The sequence below is a fragment of the Paroedura picta genome, chromosome 6 (assembly GCF_049243985.1).
Source record: "Paroedura picta isolate Pp20150507F chromosome 6, Ppicta_v3.0, whole genome shotgun sequence".
Classification (NCBI taxonomy): Eukaryota; Metazoa; Chordata; class Lepidosauria; order Squamata; family Gekkonidae; genus Paroedura; species Paroedura picta.
In genome coordinates, this window is record NC_135374.1 from 3,205,166 (window position 1) to 3,230,950 (window position 25,785).

Consider the following 25,785-nt stretch of genomic DNA (forward strand, 5'->3'; position numbering starts at 1 on the left):
CTTTGGCACGAGTCCCGCTTTCCTTTTACGGTGAAATCCATTGACTTTGAAACCTACAGTTTGAATCACAACCTAGATTTAAAGGAACGAAAAAAGCAGTGCCAAAATATTTGTGATGGACAAGAAACGGGCTTTCAGATGTCAGAAATCAATTAAAGAATCCCCCCCCCCCATTTTCTCTTCCACCTTTGCTGAGTAAGTTCTGTTGGAGGATAACCAGAGTAGAAGAGGAGGAAAAATGTAAATTCCAAATTAGCAATATTGAGCAAATAATAATGTATAGTATTTTTTTAAAAAATATGATTTGTTATAGGTGACTTTCTCTTTGTATCCCTCCTTTATTTCTCTCTTTCTTTCAATAAATTGGAGAGGAAATTCATATAGTGAAGCCAGAGTTCGTTGAGCCTGGAAGCACAATTCGTTTGCTTCTGGAAAGCATGAATAGACAAATTCCCTTCCAAGCGACTTGGGCGTAACCACAAATTAAGAGAGACTTGCAAATTAGACTTGTCAGTCTCTCCACAAAAGCTTTCCGTGACACTGAGGAATTAAAAGGGTGTTTTCCCCGGGGTGTGGGCGTGTGTGTTCCAGACCACATCGAATACTCTGCTTGGTCATCCGATGGTTATTTCTAATCATCAGAAGAAATCGGAAGAAAGAGAGAAAGGGTGGTGCAGTGACTACCGTGCTGAGCTAGAATCTGAGAGACACCAGTTCGAATCCCCCGCTTTGGGTTGGGAAATTCTTGGAGATTTTTTTTGGATGTGGGGTGGGGGACTGAGGACTGTGGGGTTTTGGAGAGGGACCTGGGAGTGACGTCATATCACAAAGTCAACCTTTTTGTTGGCAGCTTTTACAAAGGAACGGAACAGCAAGCTGCTGAAAGAATAAATAGCTTTACTGAGAATACCAAGAACTTTGTAAAGAGGATAAAGAGACACCTGTCTAACTGACTAACTGTTCTTCATTGATTAATTCTGGAGACCTCCAGGTATTATAGTTGATCTCCAGACCAGTGGTCCCCAACCTTTTTTAGGCTGGGGACCGACAGGGCAACTGCCCCGGCCGCGCATGCGCGATTTCGGCCACGCATGGCCCTGATTCCCTCTCCCCCCCCTCCCGCAGTAAGAAGCTTCCCGGGCCGCAAGTGGGCGGGGAGAGGGAACCGCGGTTCAGCGCCATGGCCTTCGCGGCCTGGCACCAGGCCGCGGCCTGCAGGTTGGGGACCACTGCTCCAGACTACAGAGATCAGTTCCCCTGGAAAATGGATGCTTTGGAGGGGGGGCTCTGTCTGGCATTATCACCCCCCTGAGGTCCCTGTCCTCCCCAGTCTCCAATCCCAAATCTTTGGGAATTTCTTAACCTCAATCTGGCAACCCCCCACCCACCATCCTCCACCAGTGGGCGGGGAGACCTGGCAATCCTTGTTGGGGGTTATTAATATAGGCAGAATTTAAATTTATAAAGAGGCAGGCTGCTTAAAGAATAAATTAATTTTAAAGAATAAAGTAGGAAGAGTGCTCAAAGAAGCAGGAAGTCTCCAGCTGAGACAATCAGGATACTATTTGCAAAATACCAGGGAGTTCCTGACCTAACTATGCTAAATACACATCTCCTGCGATGCCCCCTGCAGGGCATTCTCCATATTCTGTTCAATCATGCACACTGCAGATCTTGTGGAGGCCGACTGTTAATACAATATCGTTCTTCTCTTTTCTTGTTTGGCTCTCCCAGGTTCTACAAGAAAATACAGGCCTGGCATCAAGGCATGGGGGAAAGCGTGGTCAACCCTCTGTCAGCCTACACCCTGATCAAGAGGCTGCAGTCGGACTGGCTGAACGTGGTCTACAGCAGAGAGGCCAGCGAGAACAGTCAAGGTGCTCTGGGTTTTTAATAACGACCAAGCCCACACACAAAAAAATACAAAACATGACAAGAAAGGGGGTGTATCTACGTATAAATGTCTATTACAGGTGTCCGGATTTCCTTGCAAACTATGGGGCCTTAAGGGGGAAATTGTCCATCCCTTGCTCTGTGTGCCTTTTCTTATGTTTTCATAAGAAAACATGAGAAGCCCTGTTGGGTCAGGCCAATGGCCCATCCAGCCCAACACTCTGTGTCACAAAGGGACCAAACCCGAGGGGCCATCAGGAGGTCCACCAACAGGGCCAGAACTCCAGAAGCCCTCCCACTGCAGCCCCCCAAGCACCAGGAAGACAGAGCATCACTGCCCCAGATATAAGAATATACGAGCATCCATGTTGGATCAGGCCCATCCAGTCCAACACTCTGGGTCACAGTGGGCAAAACCCCGGGGCCATTAGGAGGTCCACCAGTGGGGCCAGAACTCCAGGAGCCCCCCAAGCACCAAGAAGCAGCACAGCCCCAGACATAAGAACATAAGAGGAGCCATGATGAGAGAAACCAATGGCCCATCCAGTCCAACACTCTGGGTCATACAGTGGCCAAAACCCAGGGTCCACCAGGAGGTCCACCAGCAGGGCCAGAACTCCAGAAGCCCTCCCACTGTGCCCCCCCCCCAAGACCAAGCAGATTCAGCATCACTGCCCCAGGCACAAGAACACAAGAGATACCATGTTGGATCAAGCCAATGGCCCATGCAATCTAACACCCTGTGTCACTCAGAGGCCAAAATCCAGGGGCCATCAGGTTTCTAGAGAGGCAGCAAATACATGTCTGCTCCAGAAAGGGGGGAGGTATATTTATTTATTTTATTACCCTTATATACCGCCCTCCCCTGAGGCTCAGGGCAGTTGACATTTATTTATTATTATTATTTATTATTTAATTTTTAGACCGCCCTTCTCCCAATAGGTCTCAGGGCGGTTTACAACATAAATAGTTAAAACACAATAAAATCCCCATAAAAACCCCAATTAAAAGTTACATATAACATATAGCGGCGGCGGTCACAATTCTGATCTTAGTTCAGCCTGGTGGAGAGAATAATGTTCAGAAGAGGGTGGCACCAATACAATAGATCTAACCATGATCTCAATGTTAGAGATCTCAATACATGAAACGTAGCAGAACAATACGGAGAATCGGTACATTATCTGTCTATGAAAGAACTTTAAGGAAGGCTTGTGGCATGGCTTGCAAAATGCCCCAGGTCTCCTTGTGGGGCCAGAACTCCAGAAGCCCTCCCCCTGTTGCCCCCCAAGTACCAAGGAGACAGAACACACCTGCCCCAGACAGAGAGTTCCCTCTAAGAGCCACTGATGGGCCTCTGCTCCAGATGTATCTCCAGTCCCCTCTGGAAGCTGCCCATGCTTGTAGCCGCCACCCTCCAGCGCTTGGGAGAAGAAACGCTTCCGTCACCTGGAGGTCAGCTGTCATGTCTGTGGACGGCTAACTGTGTCCCGCCCTGACTGATTCCCCAGGCCTCCAGAGCAGTTACCAGAGGCTGGAGAAGAGCCTGCCCACCTTTGAGGACCTGGAAGGGGCGGCCAGAGCCGTGATGCGGCTGCAGGACGTCTACTCCCTCAGCGTGAAGGGCCTGGCCCGAGGGAAGTTCCAGAGAGCAAACGGCGCTCCCCTCAGGGACATCTACAGCCCCCGGCAAGATATCTCCCTTTCCGCCGATGATTGCTTCCAGATCGGCAAGGTGAGTCAGGTGCCTGGAACTAAGGTGAGCAGACACATCCTCTTTTTTTCGGTGTCTGCACTGGGCAGAACATTATACGATGAAAAGAACGGGTGCGAAACTGAAATTCGGGTTGACCATTCGGGTTGACCTTCTTTAGCCGAGATAGATCGAGATGGGTCTGTCTAATGCAGGGGTAGTCAAACTGCGGCCGTCCAGATGTCCATGGACTACAATTCCCAGGAGCCCCTGCCAGCGAACGCTGGCAGGGGCTCCTGGGAATTGTAGTCCATGGACATCTGGACGGCTGCAGTGACTACCCCTGGTCTAATGTATTGGTCTGTCTAAAGTAGAAAAAAGAGTCCAGGAGCACCTTAAAGATTAGCAAAATTTGAGGCAGGGGATGAGGTTTGCTGAGTCCCTGCTTACTTCTTCAGATACAGCCAGAATGCGAGTCCATCTGTCCTTCTATCACAAGGTTAATGGATTCACATTCTGGACAGCTGGGCTGATTCTGCACTTTGTTTTCTCCATTGTGGATCCTGCCGAATTCAGATCGATTTGAACTCGGGTCTTTCTCTATCCCCCCCCCCCCATTGAAATAGAAATTGTTCTGCACTCTATCGGGGAAGCTCAGAGCAGGGAGGGGAGCCAAGTTCAGCAGGAGTCTCTTTCTTTTATTGAACGGTGTGTGTGTGTGGGGGGGGAGGATTGCAGACAGCGGAGGAGGGGGAAATAAATCCAAGCGGCAAATCTCTGCTGAGAGAAGTTGGGGCTTCAGTCAATTTGAAACAAACCTTACAACCAGGAACCAGTCTTTGAACCAACGCCCTGGGCCATCAGGGAAGACTGCTTTGCTCCGGAGCATGGAGCAGTGAGTTAATTCGGAAAAAGCAAAAATCTGCACATTTACTCATGGCGGTTTTTGAAATATTGAAGCTTATATCCACTCCAGGATATTGCGGGGGAATGGTAGGGTCACCACGAATCAGTCATGCATGCTGCATTGGAAAATTTAAAGCACCCAAAATCAAAATGGAAATCGAATTCAGTGTAGACTGCAGGGATTTAGTCGATCTGGGAGTGGGAAAAAATCCCCATGCAGACTATACCCTGAACAGAGACGTATTGAGATGGTGGTATTTCAGTAGCAAGAGAAAAGAGCAAGAGAGTCCAGGAGCATCTTCAAGACACACGTTTGGCAGGGGAGGAGATTTCGTGAGTCCCTGCTCGCTTCTTCAGATACAGCTAGAATGGGAGTCCATCTGTCCTTATTGTCAGGATTGTTAGAAACCCTGCCATAAATTAGCCTGAGTTCTTCCATGACAGTTATATTGCTTGGCGCCTGGTTGCTCCAGGTCCTGTAATCATGCTGACAAGTAGAAAGTAAAATGTATGTTTTTGTAACCCTTATCATTTGCTGGGGCCTCTCGGCTGGGCCTGTTTTCACTATCAACTGCGGAAGACAGTCAAGGCCATGAGAATGGATCGTTGTTTTTAATTGCAAGTGTCTCTTCTCTCCTTCTCCCCTCCCTTGGGAACTTTCAAGTTTTAGGCGGGAGAATTGTATTGATAAGAAGAAGCAAATCTGCCCTCAAGCCAGATTTGACTTCGCCAGTCTAGACGAATGTAGTGCTTCTCAATAAAGCTTTCTTATTATTAAGAAGCTCGTTGTGAGTTCTTTCAACGTCTGACACTTATATCACAAGGATGACAGACCCCCATTCTGTCCAGCTCAATGTGAAGAAGAAGAAGAAGAGCTGGTTCTTATATGCCGCTTTTCTCTACCCAAATGAGTCTCAAAGTGGCTTACATTCTCCTTCTCTTCCTCTCCCCACAACAGACACCCTGTGAGGGAGGGGAGGCTGAGAGAGCCCTGAGATTACTGAAGAAGAAGAAGAAGAGTTGGTTCTTATATGCCGCTTTTCTCTACTCAAAGGAGGCTCAAAGCGGCTTCCAATCGCCTTCCCTTTCCTCTCCCCACAACAGACACCCTGTGAGGGAGGGGAGGCTGAGAGAGCCCTGAGATTACTGAAGAAGAAGAAGAGTTGGTTCTTCTATGCTGCTTTTCTCTACCCGGAGGAGGCTCAAAGCGGCTTCCATTCGCCTTCCCTTCCTCTCCCCACAACAGACACCCTGTGGGGTGGGTGAGGCTGAGAGAGCCCTGATATCACTGCTCAGTCAGAACATTTTTATCAGTGCTGTGACTAGCCCAAGGGCACCCAGCTGGTTGCATGTGGAGGAGTGCAGAATCGAACCCGGCATGCCAGGTTAGAAGTCCGCACTCCTAACCACGACACCAAGCTGGCTCTCATGTGCTGCCTCCCATGGAGATGGATCAAGATGGGTAGCCGTGTTAGTCTGTCTTTAGCAGGAGAAAAGAGTAGGAGTTCAGGAGCACCTTCTAGACCAACAAAATTGGTGGCAGGGCAGGAACTGTCCCTTCTTCAGCACACTCTATTCTGTAGACAAGGACCTCCATGTGCACATGGGCATTTCCAGTCCTCCTCCCCGCTCCATCTGCTGATGCCTTTGTGCCTCCTCTTCTTTCCAGGTCGCCTATGACATGGAGGATCATTACCACTCCATTGCCTGGCTGGAGGAAGCCGTCACCCTCTTCCGGGTCTCCTATGGGAGCTGGAACACGGAGGATGAGGGGAGTCTCGAAGATGCGCTGGACCATCTTGCCTTTTCGTACTTCAAGGTGAGCTGAGAAGTCGAGCCACCCACCCTTAGTTCGCTATTAGTGGGGGAAACTTGAGGGCAGAGCCAAGGGCCAACTTCCGGTTGAGTGGGCGGAAGTGAGGTCACAGCATCAGCAACCGACCGGAAGTGACCTCATAGCATCACACTGTTGTACCCGCCCCCTCCATTTTTCCTTCCTGCTATTCCACAGAGCAGGGAGAGAGTCAAAGCCAGGGAGATTTCCCATTGCAGTGGGCGTCTGTACCAGGATGGACATCCAACAGCTTTTAGAGATGTCATTTGGCTTTGAATACAGTGAGGGAACATGTCTCATAGAATCATAGAATCAAAGAGTTGGAAGGGGCCATGCAGGCCATCTAGTCCAACCCCCTGCTCAACGCAGGATCAGCCCTAAGCATCCTAAAGCATCCAAGAAAAGTGTGTATCCAACCTTTGCTTGAAGACTGCCAGTGAGGGGGAGCTCACCACCTCCTTAGGCAGCCTATTCCACTGCTGAACTAGAATCATAGAATCATAGAGTTGGAAGGGGCCATGCAGGCCATCTAGTCCAACCCCCTGCTCAACGCAGGATTAGCCCTAAGCATCCTAAAGCATCCAAGAAAAGTGTGTATCCAACCTTTGCTTGAAGACTGCCAGTGAGGGGGAGCTCACCACCTCCTTAGGCAGCCTATTCCACTGCTGAACTAGAATCATAGAATCATAGAGTTGGAAGGGGCCATGCAGGCCATCTAGTCCAACCCCCTGCTCAACACAGGATCAGCCCTAAGCATCCTAAAGCATCCTAAAGTCTCACATTGGGTTCACCTGTCTGTGTTCTTTAAACACCGCCTTTATCAACTTTTTAATCCTTGAGAAACCCCTGAAAGATTCTTCAGGCTTCGAGATCGTGCAGAATGTGGTTGGGAAGCAGAGCTGTGGACACGCCCACCTGGGGCCCCTCCCCTTCCCACCCCCTCCAGGCCCACTATTAGCCATTTTGGGAGGGGCGTTGACCATACATGGTCATATCGGCTGATAAATGCTGAACACATTTTAAAAATATATACAAAATTAATTAAGTCCCACCCATACGGGAAACACTTCCAAGGACATCAAGAAAACTGGGGGTTTCACGAAACCCTGGTTGAGAACGCCTGACGTAAAGGAAACAGGCCCCAACATGGCCGAAGAAATGCTTCTTGGAAATGGACAAAGGTGCTTCGGGCCAATATGCAAAGATAGGGCAAAGCACCAGCTGCTTAAAGATTAGATAGCATTTTTGAGAAGAGAAATACCTATGCAAAGAGAGTGAAGAGAGAGAGAGAAGAATCAAGACCCCAAGCCTCTTTGTTCGCCTCCAGAATTTTAACCATATTTCTTATTTTCTTTCCCCCCCCTCTTGTTTTTTTTTTTTTAAGGCAGGAAACATTTCTCATGCCTTAAGCCTGTCCCAAGAATTTCTTCACTATGGTACGTGTTTCTCCGGGAAAGAAAATGTCCAGATCTGGTCAGTCTGAAACGTCGCTGTTTCTCATTCTTAAACCAGGAGTTTTCAAGGATTAGATGCCTAATAAATTCCACTCACAGGGCGATAAGGAACGGGGAAATAACCATTCTTCCAACCAGCCAAAGTATGTTTTCCTGTAGAATAGGAGGGTTACTGGTTGAATACAAACATTACATTACAAATCACAGCACACTTAAAAGCACATTTTCTCTTCTTGAAATGGCCCAAGCCCAAGGTGACAACACGTTTTTTAAAAAAGAGTTGTTTTTTATAGCCTGCTTTTCACTGCCTGAAGGAGTCTCAAAGCAGCTTACAATTGTCTTCCCTTCCTCTCCCCTTTGAAGGAGGCGAGGCTGAGGGAGCTCTGTGAGAACAGTGCTATCAGGACTGTGATGAGCCCAAGGTCACCCAGCTGGTGACAAAGAAGAGTTGGTTTTTATATCCCACTTTTCTCCTTCAGGGGTTTTCCCACAACAGAGGTCTGAGAGAACTGGGACTGGCCCAGGGTCACCACGCAGGGGGGGGAGGAGTGAGGAAACGAACTCGGTTCTCCAGATTAAGTTCGCCATTTTTAACCACTACACCACACTGCTATGAGCCCTGTTAGTCAAACAGAAGGGTGCCCCTTATGTATGGGACTTTGTTCTCTGTTGGGATTCAAAACAGCCAAAGGGGATTCATTTCTACCAGGGAGACTTGAGGGTGCAGGGATGGGTGGGATGAAGGCCTCTTTTACCCAACACCCTAATTATGATCCAAATCTCTGGAGATTTGGGGGTGGATTTTGGGGAGGGGAGGGTTTGGAGCAGGGAGGGGTCTTCAGATTTAATGCCATAGAATAATACCTTCCAGAGCAGGGGTGGACAAACTGTGGCCTTCCACATTTCCATGGACTACAATTCCCATGAGCCCCTGCCAGGATTCACAGGCAAAGGATCATGGGAATCGTAGTCCATGGACATCTGGAGGGCCACAGTTTGCCCACCCCTGCTCGAGAGTGACCATTTTCTCCAGAAGAACTGATCTCCGTAGCCTGAAAATCAAGCACAATTCTAGGAAATCTCCAGGCCCGACCTGGAGGGTGGGAACCCCAGTGGCAAACCGGGGCCAGGGTGCCGTTTGGCCCTTCTTTCCCCAAACAAGGGGAGGCTAGCCGAGCCCACAAGGGGATCCACGCTGGTCCCGGCCCCGTTTGGAGGAGCCACAGGCTGACAGCCGATCTCTGCTAGATCCGAGCAACCAGCGGGTGTCCAGGAACGTCCAGAAGTATGAGAAACTTCTGCTCCAATCCTCCAAGAGCGAGGAGGTCCCTGCACTGCAAAGGCCGAATGTGACGCACCTGAAGACCAGAGATGCTTATGAACACCTGTGCCAGACTATGGGCTCTCAGGTGGGTACAGCACAGTCGCCCTCAGAGGTCAGCCTCTTACAATGCCATGACGCAGGGGGTTAGGGGAATACCTGGGGTGGGGGGGTTGAGGTGCAGCCTGAGGAGGGTGAGGCTTGGGAAGACTTTACTGGGGTGTCTTCAGCCTGGCTCCTGGCACATCTGTCTGCATGTCTCACGTCCCCCCTCCTGCCATCCCTCTCTCAGCCCACCGGATACCAGGAGGCTGACCTCTACTGCTCCTATGAAGCCAGTGGGGACCCTCTGCTAATCCTCCAGCCACTGAAGAGGGAAACCATCCACCAGCACCCGTATGTGGCCCTCTACCATGACTTCGTCAGCGACTCCGAAGCCCAGAAGATCAAGGAATTGGCTGCTCCTCGGGTACGCTTGGCAGATCTGTGGGGCTTCTTTTTTTGTGGGGAAGGGGGAGGCGTTCCCTGGCAAAAATTCCCCCTGGATCCCCACCCCCCACACTCTTTCAGAAGACCACAGTCAACAGGTATGCTGTCATAATGCCCCAGAATTTTCTGTCCATTTTCTGTCCCCACCTCATTCTTATTTCTTTATTTATCATACGGCAGATGTGGAATGTAGCCAGCAAATGCTGCAATTGTCTGGCAGCCAGGCAAGAGAGGATTGGAGGAGGTTTGCATGTGCCACTATGTCATCATGTCCCTACTATTTCCTGGAGGTTTCCCTTCCAAGTGGTAGATGGGGCTGACCCTACTGCTACTACTGAGAGCCAGCTTGGTGTCGTGGTTAGGAGTGCGGACTTCTAATCTGGCATGCTGGGTTTGATTCCTGTGTCTCCGCCACATGCAGCCAGCTGGGAGACCTTGGGCTAGTCACAGCCCTGATAGAGCTGTTCTGACTGAGCAGGAATATTAGGGCTCTCTCACCCTTCCTTCCCTCACAGGGTGTCTGTTTTGGGGAGAGGAAAGGGAAGGCAAAAGGAAGCTGCTTTGAGATTTTTGTGTAGAGAAATTGGCATGTAAGAACCAACTCTTCTTCTTCAGTAATATGAGGGCTCTCTCAGCCTCCCCTCCCTCACAGGGTGTCTGTTGTGGGGAGAGGAAAGGGAAGGCGATTGGAAGCCACTTTGAGCCTCCTTCAGGTAGGGAAAAGCGGCATATAAGAACCAACTCTTCTTCTTCTTCTTCCTCTTCCTCAGTAATCTCAGGGCTCTCTCAGCCTCTCCCACCTCACAGGGTGTCTGTTGTGGGGAGAGGAAAGGGAAAGTGACTCTAAGCTGCTTGGAGACTCCTTTGGGTAGAGAAAAGCAGCATATAAGAATCAACCCTTCTTCTTCTCCAGATACCTAGATTAAAGTTTGGTACCTTAGGGACTCAGCATGCCAACCTCCAGGTGGGGCCTGGGGATCCCCCAGAATTACAGTTCATCTACAAGCTCATCTCCGGACTCCAAAGATCATTCTCCTGGAGAAAACGGCTACTTTGGAAGGGGCCATCTATATCCTGCCCCATCCTCCTATGTTCTCTCTTCCCTTCTAGTTGCAGAGGTCAATCGTTGCCTCGGGGGAAAGACAAGAGAAAGCAGACTACCGGATAAGCAAAAGGTAATCCTTACCCTCTGCCCAGAAACACATGTTTGGGGGGTGGGGGTGGGAGCTATTTTCATTCCCCAGGGCTGCCCAAACCTGAATATGAGGCTGGATACATATCTGGCATGCAGTTGACCCCAAAATGCTACAAAGACTCTCCTAGCAGGGGACCAGTGCCTTTAACGTAGAGGTGTGCATCAGACAGAAATTCAACAGGTTGTTCTAGCTGCATGTATATCCTAGGCCCTTTGGTGAAGTGCTTAAGAGCCATGCTGGATCAGGCCAGTGGCCCATCCAGTCCAACATCCTGTGTCACAAAGTGCCCAAACTCCAGGAGCCATGAGCTTTCTGGAGAGGCAGCCAATATATCTCCCTCTAGAAAGGGGAGATAAACAGATTCTCAATCTATGAAAGGAATTTAGGGAAGGTTCTTAGCATAGCATTAGAACCTGATTTATTGTATAGTTACTTGTCCACTTTAATGGGGGTTTTAACGATTCTTTTTTAGCTGGACTTTCTGTAACGCACCACGAGCCTTTTGGGATTGGCGGGTAACAAATTAAATAACAATAATAAATAAATAAGTAAATAATAATAATAGTCAGTATTGTCTGCTCAGACTGGTATCCCGCTCTCCATGGTTCTCAGTCTGAGCGCTTTGACATCATCCACCTCTTCCTTTTAACTGAAGATGTCGGTATTTGAACCTGGGGCCTTCTGCTTGCCTCATCCGGCTCCTTGCCCCATTCAACATCCCCGTCTGCTGACTGATTGATTTAGATTTATAAAACTGCCCCTCCCAAATTACAGCTCGGGAAGGTTTACAATAGGGGTAGTCAAACTGCAGCCCTCCAGATGTCCATGGACTACAATTCCCAGGAGCCCCTGCCAGCGAATGCTGGCAGGGGCTCCAGGGAATTGTAGTCCATGGACATCTGGAGGGCCGCAGTTTGACTACCCCTGGTTTACAACATAATAAATACATTAAAACATTGATCATAACCAAGACGACAATAAACAATTAAAATTTTTAACAATTGTAAAAAGGCTTAGGATTCCAGGCTTGCCGACCTGTCGTAGTCCTTCTGACCAAGTTACTAGTCTTTCTGCCCTGTGCCGAATTTATAACTGCATCCTCAAGACGAAAGCTTTGCTTCCGGCCTCCTCCTTTTTCGGCACTCTATTCAATGGAAGAATTTATAGCCCGATGGGAGATTTACGACTCCCCTGTGAACGGCTCTCTGGGCTGGGAAAAATGACTTCATGAGGCCTTTGGCCCAATCCGCACACAAAAGATGACGGATCTCCTGAGGTGTGGTTTAAGAGCGGAGCTGGCAAGACTTTTCTGGATGATCTCACTACGAAATTTCGCCATCTCTGTTCCATTAAACCCTGGAATACTATTCCTCACTTTGGAACAACTATTAAGTTGGACTGACTTTTAGACAAGGGGTGGGGTGGGGGAATGCAAAGATACCGGCTCAGAAGGTTAGATTCCATGTTAACACAGTGTCTAGTTAAGGAATCGTGAGAGATCTGATCTGCCCTTGAACTGACATAGCGATTACTTGTGCATGTTTTGCTTTAAAGGATGCATGGACAAGACAAGCTGGCAGGTGAATGATGGATCCCCTGGCAGGGGCGTCCCAACCTTTTTCATCCTGGGGGTACCTTTGGTATTCTGAGGGACATTCCGCACACCATTAATGTAGCGTAACGCTTGCCTTTTGAAGACGCTACATTTTTGGCATCTCTCATGACGTCACCCACATCCTGGGTTGTGGCAGCAAACGTCTTGCTACATCCGCCATTTTATGGCGGTAGTTGGGGAACTGCGTAAAGTGGATTCCCCAACCTATATAGCACAAGGTACAGGAGAGCAACCAGCAGCCAACAGCCAAAGAAATGTGTGGAGACGAAGAACCGTTATCTCCACCTACAATGTCCTGCCCTTGCACCCGCCTCTGTCTCCCTTCTCCCAGGGATGGGAGTTTGTTTGTTTTTAAGCGAACTACCTAGAGCAATGAATAGGTGTACAAGCATGCAGGCAAAGCCAAAATAAAAATTTCCCAAAGTTGTCATACAAAGCATGCCTCTCTAAAGTCCTCCCCCCCCAAAAAAATCAGGAATGAGATTAATTTTCTTGAGTTCTTAAGTTTCAAGACTCGTGATTCTATAAGGGGTGGCATTCAAAAAGCATAGGTGTTTAAATGGAGAAGGTTTGAATTTTAAAAAAATAGTGGGCATTGCGGGCCCTTTAAAACGCGGAGAAGGGGATTGGTTACCTGGCTTGATTGTTAGGTGAAAGAGAGTCATGTGTAAAGCATGTTGCTCTCTTTTGCCATTTCAAGCAGGCATGCCGAGGGTGGGGAGCTCGAAAAGGAGGCAGACGGAAACGAGACAGCAAGAAAGTGAGGAATGGCCAAAGGCGCAATAATTTTTAGCACTACACCATCACGCTCGCGTAACGCTATTTTTTAGAGGTGCGGAAATGCCCTGACACAGTGCATTGGACACATTTACCAAATGGCTGCCTCAGGAGGCAGAGCCTGCCACAAAACGGCTGCCACAGCTTAGTTTCAATCACACCTTCCATTTTCCCTTGGGTCAGGTGTCTGATCTCTGCCATGATTTGTGACCGATGACCTGGGTAACACCATCTTGGTTTAATGTGTGTTGTTTTAAGGATCTCTGTGTAACTCTGTTTATGTAACCCTGAGCTGCCTGCTTCAAGCTGTAATTTGGACTAGCAATTGCTGTCCTGCTCTGTGTTATCGGGAAGGGAGGAACTGTCTAACACCCAAGGCTGTGACAGCCTGGCTATTGTCTGGAATGAAGCCCAGGATGGCACCTGTGGGAGGGGGACCTCTGCTCTCTGGGCACTGAGCAACTTTGGGCGGGAAAGAACTGGTAAAAGTGTTAGCTGTCTGTGTATTGACCAGAATCGACTATGAACGTTAAAGCGTGCTGAACTGCTATCAATAAAGCTTTCTATTAATCCAGAAGCAAGTTGTTAGTCTGTCTGCCCTTGACACTTTCTGGGGAGCAAGTTCTGGAGCAAAACAAATGAATGCAATAATTCCAAGATTCCTGCCTTTTGCCGGTATTCTGACTTTGTGTACCTTTCAGCGCCTGGTTGAAAGACACCGTAGATCCACTCATTGTGACACTCGATCAGCGGATCGCAGCCCTGACTGGTTTGAACACCCAGCACCCGTGTGCCGAATACCTGCAGGTGGTGAACTATGGCCTCGGGGGCCACTACGAGCCACATTTTGACCACGCAACCGTGAGTAGAACGGATGCACCGCCTGATCGGTGGTGAGACTGCCATTTAGCAACAGCCATAAACATTGGTGTTTGGTCGTGGTTGCCAACCTCCTGGTGGGGCCTGGAATCTCCCAGAATTCCGACTGATCTCCACACAACAGAGATCAGGTCCCCTGCATAAAATGGCAGAGTCTAAATATGCAAAGGCATAAGCACCAGACTGCTTAACAGAATAAAACAGTGACATAAAAAAGAGAAACAAACTGGATGAGTAGGAGAGAGAGGGAGTCCTGTCTGCCTGTCTGTTGTTTTGCATTCGTCCCATCGGTTCTGGAGGCAAGCAGGGAGGAAGTGGGCTCAAAGGATTGGCTCCAATTAAGACAATCAGGGCACAGGAGGAGACCACTCAAAAAATATCAGGAAGTTTCTCTTCTAACTATGCTGAATACACCTCTCTTCTGATGCCCCCTGTAGGACATTCTCCATATTCTGTTCAATTATGCACACTACAGAACTTGCATGTTACATTGTGCATGATCCCCCTTCCAAGTTGATTAAATTTGGCCCTTGGACTGAATGGGGGGACTGAATTTGGCCCTTGGACTGAATGGGGGGGGCTGAGGGCTAGAGCAACTATAAGATTGAATCACCATATTTCTGTGATAATTTGTCATTGTTTTTATGTGATGTTTTATGGGTTTTATTGTATTTACTGATGTTGGAAACCACTGCAAGACCGTTGGAGAACGGTGGGATAGAAATCTAAAAATAAATAAATAAACACAGGGGAAGGTGGCCTCCTTTCCCCAAACCCATCTGCAACAGGCTCTACCCCCCCAAAATGAAATCTCCAGGAATTTCTCAACCCAGAGAGGGATGGGTTGTCTTCAAGGCATTTCATATTGTAAAGACATGTATAGATTCCATAAATAGTAAAAAAGGGCGTAAGGGGTTTTCTTGTAAACTTCTTGTTTCGTTGCATGGCCGGTGATTCTTCAAGCCACAAAGTCAAATCAGTAAGCTCTTCTGTTCTCTTCGATGCAGTCAAGAAAAAGCCCCCTTTACCGGCTGAAATCTGGAAACCGAATAGCCACACTGATGGTTTATGTGAGTATTTCCTCTTGTCTAGGATTTATTTGGGTTTGGGCTGAGGGTGGCGGGGGGGAGGAGCAGACCCCTGGCCCGTCAAGGTTAATCTACCTCTTTCGCACACCGGTCTGTGCGGGTGGCACTGACTCTGAGAGATCGAGGGTCTGATTCAGTAGAAGGCAGCTTCATGTGTTGACAGCAGCTTGGTTCAGTGGCAGAGCACCTGCTTGGCACACAGAAAGTCCCAGGTTCAATCCCCAGCATCTCCAGTTAGAAGGACCAGGCAGGAGGGGAGGGGAGGAGAAACCCCGAAGAGCTGCTGCCAGTCTGGGTAGGCAATACAGATTTACAACATAATACATTAAAACATTGATGATAACCGTCACATTCTCTTAAATAACAATCATCCTGCCTTCACCCTATCATAGAATCCTAGAGGGGGAAGGGGCCATCCAGGCCATCTAGTCCCACCCCCTGCTCAATGCTAGACCAAGGATCAGATTAAGTAGAAGTGAGTTTCATGTGTATTTAGTGTATTGAGTTATTTGTCACCCAAGGCATTGCACCCAAGGCATTTCTGAGCATGGATTTGGCAGGTGAGGTGGCACAGGGTTCCCCTGCCTACATGGTTAGCGGAAGCAGAAAAATATAATACATCAAATGCAGCATAATGTGAAAGGTTTTCAGAGGTTAGTTTTATGGGATGCACAATTATAATTTGAAATATGGGGCGGAGGGGGGATGCCATCCTTTAACAACAGTCTCCAATATACATTTTTTTTCTCCTTTCAGCTGAGTTCTGTAGAAGCTGGGGGATCCACAGCCTTCATCTACGCAAATTTCAGCATTCCTGTCGTCAAGGTGAAGGTTTATATTCTCCAAAAACCTAAAAACAACTCTTTAGTAAAAACTTAAATTTTATGAGCATTTCCAAAGATTTTCCACGTCAAATCCATTTAAATTCCAGTGAACATCCTGCCCTCTCCGAATCATAGAGTTGGAAGGGACCCTAGAGGCCCTCTAGTCCAGCCCCCTTCTCAGTGCATGATCAGCCAGTTTATCCAGCCACTGCTTGAAGGCTGCCTGTGAGGGAGGGCTCACCACCTCCCTTGATGGCCTGTTCCACTGCTGAACTATTCTAACCATAAAAATATGCAGCGGATACCTTCCCGTCCAGCACTGGAACCCAGTATTGTGAGTTCTCTCCTCGGCTACCGACAGAAGCAGCATCCTGTCCTCCCCTAAGGAAGATCAGTTCACCTGAAGAAAGTGGATGCTTTGGAGGGTGGGCTCAGAGACGCTGTGTGCTTAGGGATGCCAGCCTCCAGGTGGAACCTGGAGATGCCCCGGAATAACATCTCACCTCCAGACTACAGAGTTGACAGAGTTAAATTCTGCAAGAATATAGAGCACCAAGCAGCTTAAACGAACAAGATAGTTTTGTTTAGAAGAGAAATAACTTTGTAAAGAAAGAGAGGAGCGACAGAGATTCTTAGCTAAGAGCCAGCTTGGTGTAGCGGTTAAGAGCGGTGGCTTCTAATCTGGCGAGCCAGGTTCGATTCCCTGCTCTGCCTCCACATGCGGCCAGCTTATTAACCTTGGGCTCATCACAGTCTTGTTACTGCTGTTCTCACAGAGCAGTTTTCTTGGCTGTCTCAGCCCCACCTCCCTCACAGGGTGTCTGTTGTGGGGAGAGGAAGGGAAGGTGATTGGAAGCCGCTTTGAGACTCCTTTGGTCAGTGAAAAGCAGGGTATAAAAGCCAACTCTTCTTCTTCTTTTGTCTTCCATCTGTTCTGGAGGCAAGCAGGGAGGACATGTGCTCAAAGGAGTAGGAAGTCTCCCACTGAGCCAATCAGGAGGTGAATATTTCAGAAACACCAGGAATATCCTAATCTAAAGGTGATAATTACACATGCCTCTTGCTGGATATTCTTCATAGGCCTTTGAATCATGCACATGACATAGCTTGCATGTTCTGACACTACAGAGCTAGTTGGACCTGAGCTTTCCAGATATGTGTTTTTGCATATTGCTGTACAGAATCTGGCCTGTTTTTCTTGTGGGAAAACTCACGCTCTTCCTCTCTGCTCTTTCCTAGAATGCCGCTGTGTTTTGGTGGAACCTGCATAGGAACGGGGAGGGGGACGAAGAGACCCTCCACGCCGGCTGCCCAGTGCTTGCAGGAGACAAATGGGGTGAGGAAATTCGTCTCAGCTGTCTGCACGATAACCCAGCCGGAAGGAGACCTTGCCATGCACGGGCCAAACAGTCCCTTCCAAGGGATCTGAAACTCGGAAAAAGCAATCTTGGCAAAGTCTTGTCATGTCTGCAGAGCTTAACTATGCAAAGGAGCAGAGCACAGGCTGCTTAACGGAAGCAAGCTTTGGGAGTAAGAGAGGAGAGAGGTGGTTCTAACTGTCTAACTGACAAGCAGAAGGAAACATGCTCAGAGGAGCAGGGAGTCTCCAGTTCAGCCAATCAGAAGGAGATTATTTGAGCAATATCAGGCAGCTCCTAATCTAAACATGCTAATGACACATCTCCTCCAATGCCCCATACATGACCTTTATTGGCAAAAGAATACCAATTGACAGTAGATTCAAATGAGTAGCCGTGATGGTCTGAAGTAGCACAATGAAATCAGAGTCCAGTGGCACCTTTAAGACCAACAAAGATTTATTCAAGGTGTGAGCTTTCGAGTGCACTGAAGAAGAGTGCTTGCACTCGAAAGCTCACGCCTTGAATAAATCTTTGTTGGTCTTAATGGTGCTCCTGGACTCTGATTCAATTGACAGTAGTATATAAAACCGATATAATTCCAATTGTAACTTTAACCAAGCCTTGATGAGTCAATAGAATACTCTGTAACAAACCAGCTGTATTCTCAAGTCTCTCAGGAAACCCAGATCAATGAGAAGATTATGGAGTTTAATTAAATCAGATATATTAGTATTCTCTGGTGTCTCTTCCAAGGCCTCTAATCTGGTGAGTTAGGTTAGATTCCCCGCTCCTCCTCCACATGCAGCCTACTGGGTAGCCTTGAGCTACTCACAGTCCTGTTAGAAGCTGTTCTCACTAAGCACTCCTGCCAGAATCTCTCTCAGCCCCACCTCCCTCACAGGGTGTCTGTTGTGGTGAGAGGAAGAGAAGGCGATTGGAAGCCGCTTATGAGACTCCTTCAGGGAGTGAAAAGTGGGGTATAAAAAACAACTCCTCTTCTTCTTCTATACCGAAAGCCTCTCAGGCAGGGTTTCCCCAATGAGGAATCCGTGGGCACCAAGTCACCTCCCGACACCTTTCCTGGCTGCCATCAAGTGAAACGATGCAGAATGACACGGCAGAATCCTGCTTTTAGCAAATGATACCCGAAGATAGATTTGGGGGGCGTGTGTGTGTGAGCCATCACCGGAACAAAATTTGAGTCTAATGGCCCTTTGAAACCCAACAAAGTTTTATTCAAGGCTCACGTTTTCGGGTGGCATCTGAAGGAGTGTGTCTGCACACGAAAGCTTACACCACAAATAAAACTTGGTTGCTACCACAGCTACGTGCCTTATGATTTATCCAAATAACTCTGAGAGCCGTTCTGTCCGGTGCAGCCGTCTTGTCTGCGAAAAAAGGAAGAAAGGTTCAAAACATAAACAGAGAAAAGCAGAACCTTTCCAAGGCAATTGGTACAATACATACTTCGGGGGGAAGCGGGGTATAAACATAAGCATAAGCATAAGCATAAGCATAAGCATAAGCATACGCATACGCATACGCATACGCATACGCATACACATACACATACACATCAACATTAATATTTTGATAATTATTTATGGACCGACCAAAACGGTTTCTAGATATACTCCGTTTTCACAATTTTTTTCACTAGCCCATCCCTCCTCCTCTCTCTTCAACAGTGGCCAACAAGTGGATCCATGAATACGGACAAGAGTTCCGGAGGCCGTGCGGCACCAACGCAGAAGACTAGCAGACCCCAAGTGCTCTTCTGGGTCAGGGGGAGACCCCGGAGCAAAAGGAGGCAGCGACGGATCATAGCCAGAGGGGAAAGAGGACTTGAAACCTTCTCCTTTCTGTTCTGGCGCACCTGGGGTGTTCAGCTGTTGCCACAGTGCGTCTCAGCAGGACTCCCCTCCCTCATTTATTTAGTCTGGAGGCTATCGAGTGTGGCAGAGGGGAATGCAGCGATCCACAGAAGGAAGAAGAAAGAGTCTGGCCATTCTTGGCAAAAGCAGCTTCTCCGCCATCACGCAGCTTCAGGGACCGGTTGGCGGCCGATCGGGGGGGAGCTCCCTGCAGCCGAGCTGATGCGATGCCATAGACTTGTCACAGACTGTCAAACTGGCGAGAGGATTGTGAGAGTCAGCACAGAGACTGTGACCAAGCGCAGGAGAGGAGGGGCTGCATGCTCCATCGTGGATGGGGAGGTGAGCGGGTGAGGGCAGGGAGACGGGGAAACAGCAGGAGCGAGGAGGCCGAGGGGGTTCCCTGGACCTCAGGAAGGATTCTGGGTCGTAGGAGGACTGAGAGGTGGAAAGACGCATCGCACCTCTTGTGTGTTCGGTCCATCGGGTCACTTTTCATGACCCTGCGAGCCAAAATGTTGAACTGTCAGTGGCCTGGCTCAAGTCTTGTAAACAGAGGGCTGAGGCTGCCTTGGCTTCATGTTGGGTCTTCCCCTTTGCTTAGCATGGCTGTCTTTTCCAGTGGCGTGTCTTCTTTTAACGTGACCAAAATGCAACAGCTTCAGTTGTTTTTTAGACCCCGTTCACTACCCAACAGAGTCTCAAAGCAGCTTCCAGTCGCTTTCCCTTCCTCTTCCCACAACAGACGCCCTGGGAGGGAGGGGAGGCTGAGAGAGAGAGCTCTGACGGAACGGCTCTGAGAGAACAGCACTACCAGGACAGAGACTAGCCTGAGGTCACTCAGCTGAGTGCCTGTGGAGGAGCAGGGAATCGAACCCAGCTCCCCAGATTAGAAGCCGCAGCTCTTAACTCCCTACACCGTTCTGACTCTTTTAGTCACTTTAGCTCAGGGGTAGTCAAACTGCGGCCCTCCAGATGTCCATGGACTACAATCCCCATGAGCCCCTGCTGGCAGGGGCTCATGGGGATTGTAGTCCATGGAAATCTGGAGGGCCGCAGTTTGACTACCCCTGCTTTAGCTTCTGGGAAGAATTCAGGCTGTCAAGGTGGTATAATGGTTAAAGAGCTTCGGATTCTAATCTGGAAAACCAAGTTTGATTCCCCACTCCTCCCCCAAATGCAGCCAGCTGGGTGACCTCGGGCCAGTCCCAGTTTTCTTGGAGCTGTTCTCTTGGAGCTGTTCTTGCTTAGCTCTCAGTCCCACCTACCTCACAGGGTGTCCTTTGTGGGGAGAGGAAGGGAAAGACCTTCTGCAAACCGCTTGTGGACTCCTTTGGACTGTGAAAAGCAGGGTATTAAAAAAAAAAACATCCCTTCTTCGTTATATGGGGCAGAGAGACCGGCAGGCCCCAAAAGATGCAGAGAGCAAACCACGAGCTGTTCTTAGACCCTAGAAGCCACGAGAAAATCCTTTCTATTTTGTGACATTCTCGGAGGTTGATGAAGAGTTGTATAGAATCATAGAGTTGGAAGGGGCCATACAGGCCATCTAGTCCAACCCCCTGCTCAACGCAGGATCAGCCCTAAGCATCCTAAAGCATCCAAGAAAAGTGTGTATCCAACCTTTGCTTGAAGACTGCCAGTGAGGGGGAGCTCACCACCTCCTTAGGCAGCCTATTCCACTGCTGAACTACTCTGACTGTGAAAAATTTATTTCCTGATATCTAGCCTATATAGTTGTACTTGTAGTTTAAACCCATTACTGCGTGTCCTTTCCTCTGCAGCCAGCAGAAACAGCATCCTGCCCTCCTCCAAGTGACAACCTTTGTCTGATATCAAGGGTGTTTCCGCACAAGGACCAATGATGCCAATTGGTTCCAGAAAGCGGAAACGCTATTTTTAAAAGTGCAATCTCGGCGTTACGCAAACCTGCTTTTTTAGTGGAATCCAGTAGCGTTTCATTCGTTTCCCACAGGTTTCTGGTCTCGCAGAAATCGCTAGACAGGAAGCAATTTTTTCTGTGCTTTGTTCCGCCCCTGGCCGTCAATCAAATGAACAGCCAATGGGCGGTTGTTATCATGCTCCGGTAAAGCCCCTTTCCCTTTAAGCACAGGTTTAAAAACACGCACACACACAGACGCTGCAACGAATATGCGTTAATTCATTGCAAGGAGAGACCCATGTAGTTGGCAGCTGGTGTGTGAGCTGGCGATTCATCGTTACCACGCTCCCCTGAGTGAAAAGAAAAATCCCCCCCCCCCTGCACGGGCACAATTTTCGGCCAAAAATAAAGGGAACTTGCAAACGGGGCTGCGTTGTGCTTGGAGACTTAGGGGAGCTTTAAAACACTTCTGTGGAGGGACTGTAGCCGGAGAAGCCTCGCTGGGTGAATGAAGGCTCACCAGTTCGTTGCTTTCCGCTCGCTCCGAGAAAAAAAAAATGGCAATCGCTTTGCCGGAAGTTCGGAGGAGAGAGCCAGGGGGAGGGACTTTGCTGGAACCGCAACAATGGGAACGCACAGGTCTTTTTCGCTAGTGTTGCAGATTGTTGGCAGGAGTCTAGCGCTTTTCGGAGGGTGAATCCACTTTTCCCGATTTCCCTTTAAGCGCTACAACGAAGCGCTTTTTGCGGAACTGTTTCAGGAGTGTGGCAGATTGTGTGTGACGTCTTGCGGAACTGCAAATTAGTAGCGTTTACAATTTGCAAGCCTTCTGCTACATTAAAGTCGTGCGGAATGTCCCCAAGTACACACTGCCATCCTGGTGATTGTAAAACAGACACACGGTTTTCAGGTTGTGCATCTTCTGCCTTTAAAAAAAAATTAAACTTGCCCAAATATGTTTATTGATAGATGTGAATTATGCCCTGCCTTTTCTCTGGGACTCAAGGCAGGTGATACAGAGCGGGTCAATAAAATCCACAGGATGGGACAATGACCTAGTACTGGGCAGCAGAAATCTGAATCTGCAAAGTGGCTGCAGTTTATTCCACTAGTTTCATAAGCTTGTGTAATCAGGCTGTCCTGGGGAGGAATGAAGGAGAATCTCATTCCTGGACATTTTGCTGTGCGCGGCCATAGATATAACCCCCTCCAAAAAATTAGGGGCTCAGTGGGACAGTCCCTGCTCTGAACACAGAAGCGTTTTCATCTTAGGGTTTCTCAGGAAGCCAGAAGTGGGAAGGGAATCCTCAGCCAGACCCCAGAGCAAAGATATCCATCCCGGTAAACAATACTGTTCCAGCTGAAAGCCAGTGTGGTGTACTGGTTAAGAGTGCTGGACGTATATTTGGAAAACCCGCACTTGTGCCATAGAGGTTAGCGGGGTTAACTTGGGCTAGTCCATTCAAAGCCTCTCCTACCTCGCAGGGCAGTTGTGAGGATAAAATGGATGCTCTTGGAGCCCAAGGGAGAGAAGGATGGAGGGGGGGTAGAAATGAAGTGAATACAGGCCATCTAGTCCCACCCCCTGCTCAGTGCAGGATCAGCCCTAAGCATCCTAAAGCATCCAAGAAAAGTGTGTATCCAACCTTTGCTTGAAGACTGCCAGTGAGGGGGAGCTCACCACCTCCTTAGGCAGCCTATTCCACTGCTGAACTAGAATCATAGAATCATAGAATCATAGAGTGGGAAGGGGCCATACAGGCCATCTAGTCCAACCCTCTGCTCAGTGCAGGATCAGCCCTAAGCATCCTAAAGCATCCAAGAAAAGTGTGTATCCAACCTTTGCTTGAAGACTTCCAGTGAGGGGGCACTCACCACCTCCTTAGGCAGCCTATTCCACTGCTGAATGACTCTGACTGAGAAAAATGTTTTCCTGATATCTAGCCTATATCGTTGTACTTGAAGTTTAAACCCATTACTGCGTGTCCTCTCCTCTGCAGCCAGCAGAAACAGCATCCTGCCCCCCTCCAAGGGACAACCTTTCAAATACTTAAAGAGGGCTATCGTGTCCCCTCTCAACCTCCTTTTCTCCAGGCTGAAAATTCCCAAGTCCCTCAACCTATCTTCATGGGGCTTGGTCCCTTGGCCCCAGATCATCTTTGTCACTCTCCTCTGTACCTTTTCAATTTTATCCGTGTCCTTCTTGAAGTGAGGCCTCCAGGTCTGCATCCCAACCAGGTTCTGCACAATCGCACCCCTTCCAGGGTTTCTCAAAGCCTGAAGGATGTTTCAGGGTTTCTTAGGTGTAAAAAAGTTGAGAAAGACTGCCGTAGAGGATTCCTTTCGCCAGAATACCCCTCCCATCATGGTATTGGTGTTTTTCAAGCTAGCATACCTTCTTGGCCAAGAGATACGGCATTGGGGAAAGCTTTACCGGTGAATTTCTGCCTGCTGTGCAGCCGTTAAGGCATGGAAGCCCTGTCCCCAGAAAGGTGGTCACAGGCAATGGGCCGTCAAACCAGCGCCTGCCAGAGGAGAGACAAGGGACACCTTTTTATCCGAGGGATCGGAGGTCCGTGTTTCTCCCTCGTGGCCTGCGGCCAGCCGAATCAATATTTGAAAAATTGTGGAGGAGGAGGGCTGAGATCAATCCCGCCTCTCTTTGCAGACAGGCCCTTTGGGGAAGCAGAGAAGCAAACACGATCCCCCGTTTCGGCACAAGCACCCCTTTCACTCTCTGGCTTGCGGCGTCTCCCACGTACGGCTCTCCCTTGCCAGACGTTTGTTGGGAGAAAGGTAAAGAAACAAGCATGAAAAAAAAAAGAACGCTTGGTCACCTCTCTTTAGCATCCAGCTCAAGACGTTTAGCACAAATCCCGAGAGCAGCAGAAGTGCTTTGCTGGATCAAACCAAGGAGAACAGCATGAGGGAAGAGGATGCTTTAGGATGCTTAGGGCTGATCCTGCGTTGAGCAGGGGGTTGGACTAGATGGCCTGTAGGGCCCCTTCCAACTCTAGGATTCTGTGATTCTATGAAGAGGCAGGGCTCAGGGGCAGAGCATCTGCCTTGGATGCAGAATCACAGAATCGTCGAGTTGGAAGGGACCCCCAAGGTCATCGAGACCAACCCCCTGTAGATTGCGGGAAACTCACAACTACCTGCCCACCCACCCACAGGGACCCCAATTCTATGCCCAGGTAATGCCCCCCCCCCTCCAAACCAGAATCCCTGGACAGCCAGATCTGGAAATTCACCTTCTTACCCCAAAGTGGAGATTGGCATTTCCCTGGGCATGCAAAGAAGGACCACAAGAGCCAAGCATGGACTCAGTCCCTTCTGCCCAACCACTCAGTCTGTCTAAGGACCCCATTTCGGTCCCCAGCATCTCCACCTGGAAAGACCAGGCAGTGGGTGATGGGAAAGACCCCCGCATGAGACTCCGGAGAGAAGCAGCCAGCCTTGATTCAATAAGGCAGATTGGTGTGTGCACATGCGTCTTGTTTTGCATAGAAGTCATCGAGATGCGGTATAAAAATCGAATAAATCAGCCCCCCCACCCCCCACCCCACTTTTGCTCCATTTCAAAAAATGGAAACGGCAGATTCGAGAGAAGCTGGCAGTCTTCAAGCAAAGGTTGGATACACACTTTTCTTGGATGCTTTAGGATGCTCAGGGCTGATCCTGCGTTGAGCAGGGGGTTGGACTAGATGGCCTTTATGGCCCCTTCCAACTCTATGATTCTATGATTCTAGTTCAGCAGTGGAATAGGCTGCCTAAGGAGGTGCTGAGCTCCCCCTCACGGGCAGTCTTCAAGCAAAGGTTGGATACACACTTTTCTTGGATGCTTTAGGATGCTCAGGGCTGATCCTGCGTTGAGCAGGGGGTTGGACTAGATGGCCTGTGTGGCCCCTTCCAACTCTAGGATTCTATGATTCTAGTTCAGCAGTGGAATAGGCTGCCTAAGGAGGTGGTGAGCTCCCCCTCACTGGCAGTCTCCAAGCAAAGGTTGGATACACACTTTTCTTGGATGCTTTAGGATGCTTTGGGCTGATCCTGCGTTGAGCAGGGGGTGGGACTAGATGGCCTCTATGGACCCTTCCAACTCTATGGTTCTATGATTCTATGATTCTAGTTCAGCAGTGGAATAGGCTGCCTAAGGAGGTGGTGAGCTCCCCCTCACTGGCAGTCTTCAAGCAAAGGTTGGATACACACTTTTCTTGGATGCTTTAGGATGCTCTGGGCTGATCCTGCGTTGAGCAGGGGGTTGGACTAGATGGCCTGTATGGCCCCTTCCAACTCTATGGTTCTATGATTCTAGTTCAGCAGTGGAATAGGCTGCCTAAGGAGGTGGTGAGCTCCCCCTCACTGGCAGTCTTCAAGCAAAGGTTGGATGCACACTTTTCTTGGATGCTTTAGGATGCTCTGGGCTGATCCTGCGTTGAGCAGGGGGTTGGACTAGATGGCCTGTATGGCCCCTTCCAACTCTAGGATTCTATGATTCTAGTTCAGCAGTGGAATAGGCTGCCTAAGGAGGTGGTGAGCTCCCCCTCACTGGCAGTCTTCAAGCAAAGGTTGGATACACACTTTTCTTGGATGCTTTAGGATGCTTAGGGCTGATCCTGCGTTGAGCAGGGGGTGGGACTAGATGGCCTCTATGGACCCTTCCAACTCTATGGTTCTATGATTCTATGATTCTAGT

At 49.0% G+C, this 25,785-nt stretch overlaps 1 protein-coding gene across 2 annotated transcripts in view; it reads left to right on the forward strand.

The window, feature by feature from the left end:
* Positions 1-20,128, forward strand: part of P4HA3 (prolyl 4-hydroxylase subunit alpha 3) — a 24,421-nt gene extending 4,293 nt beyond the window's left edge. The window contains exons 2-13 of one of the 2 annotated variants that reach the window (XM_077341189.1): positions 1,735-1,877; positions 3,405-3,628; positions 6,162-6,311; positions 7,711-7,762; positions 9,029-9,189; positions 9,394-9,570; positions 10,701-10,765; positions 13,880-14,039; positions 15,065-15,127; positions 15,902-15,970; positions 17,209-17,305; positions 19,019-20,128. In XM_077341189.1, the coding sequence (XP_077197304.1) occupies positions 1,735-1,877; positions 3,405-3,628; positions 6,162-6,311; positions 7,711-7,762; positions 9,029-9,189; positions 9,394-9,570; positions 10,701-10,765; positions 13,880-14,039; positions 15,065-15,127; positions 15,902-15,970; positions 17,209-17,305; positions 19,019-19,089 (1,432 nt within the window). In that variant the 3' untranslated portion in view covers positions 19,090-20,128. Of the gene's footprint in view, positions 1-1,734; positions 1,878-3,404; positions 3,629-6,161; positions 6,312-7,710; positions 7,763-9,028; positions 9,190-9,393; positions 9,571-10,700; positions 10,766-13,879; positions 14,040-15,064; positions 15,128-15,901; positions 15,971-17,208; positions 18,680-19,018 lie in introns of those variants that run through there. The other variant, XM_077341188.1, reaches the window with a different exon arrangement.
* The last annotated feature ends 5,657 nt before the right edge of the window (positions 20,129-25,785 follow it).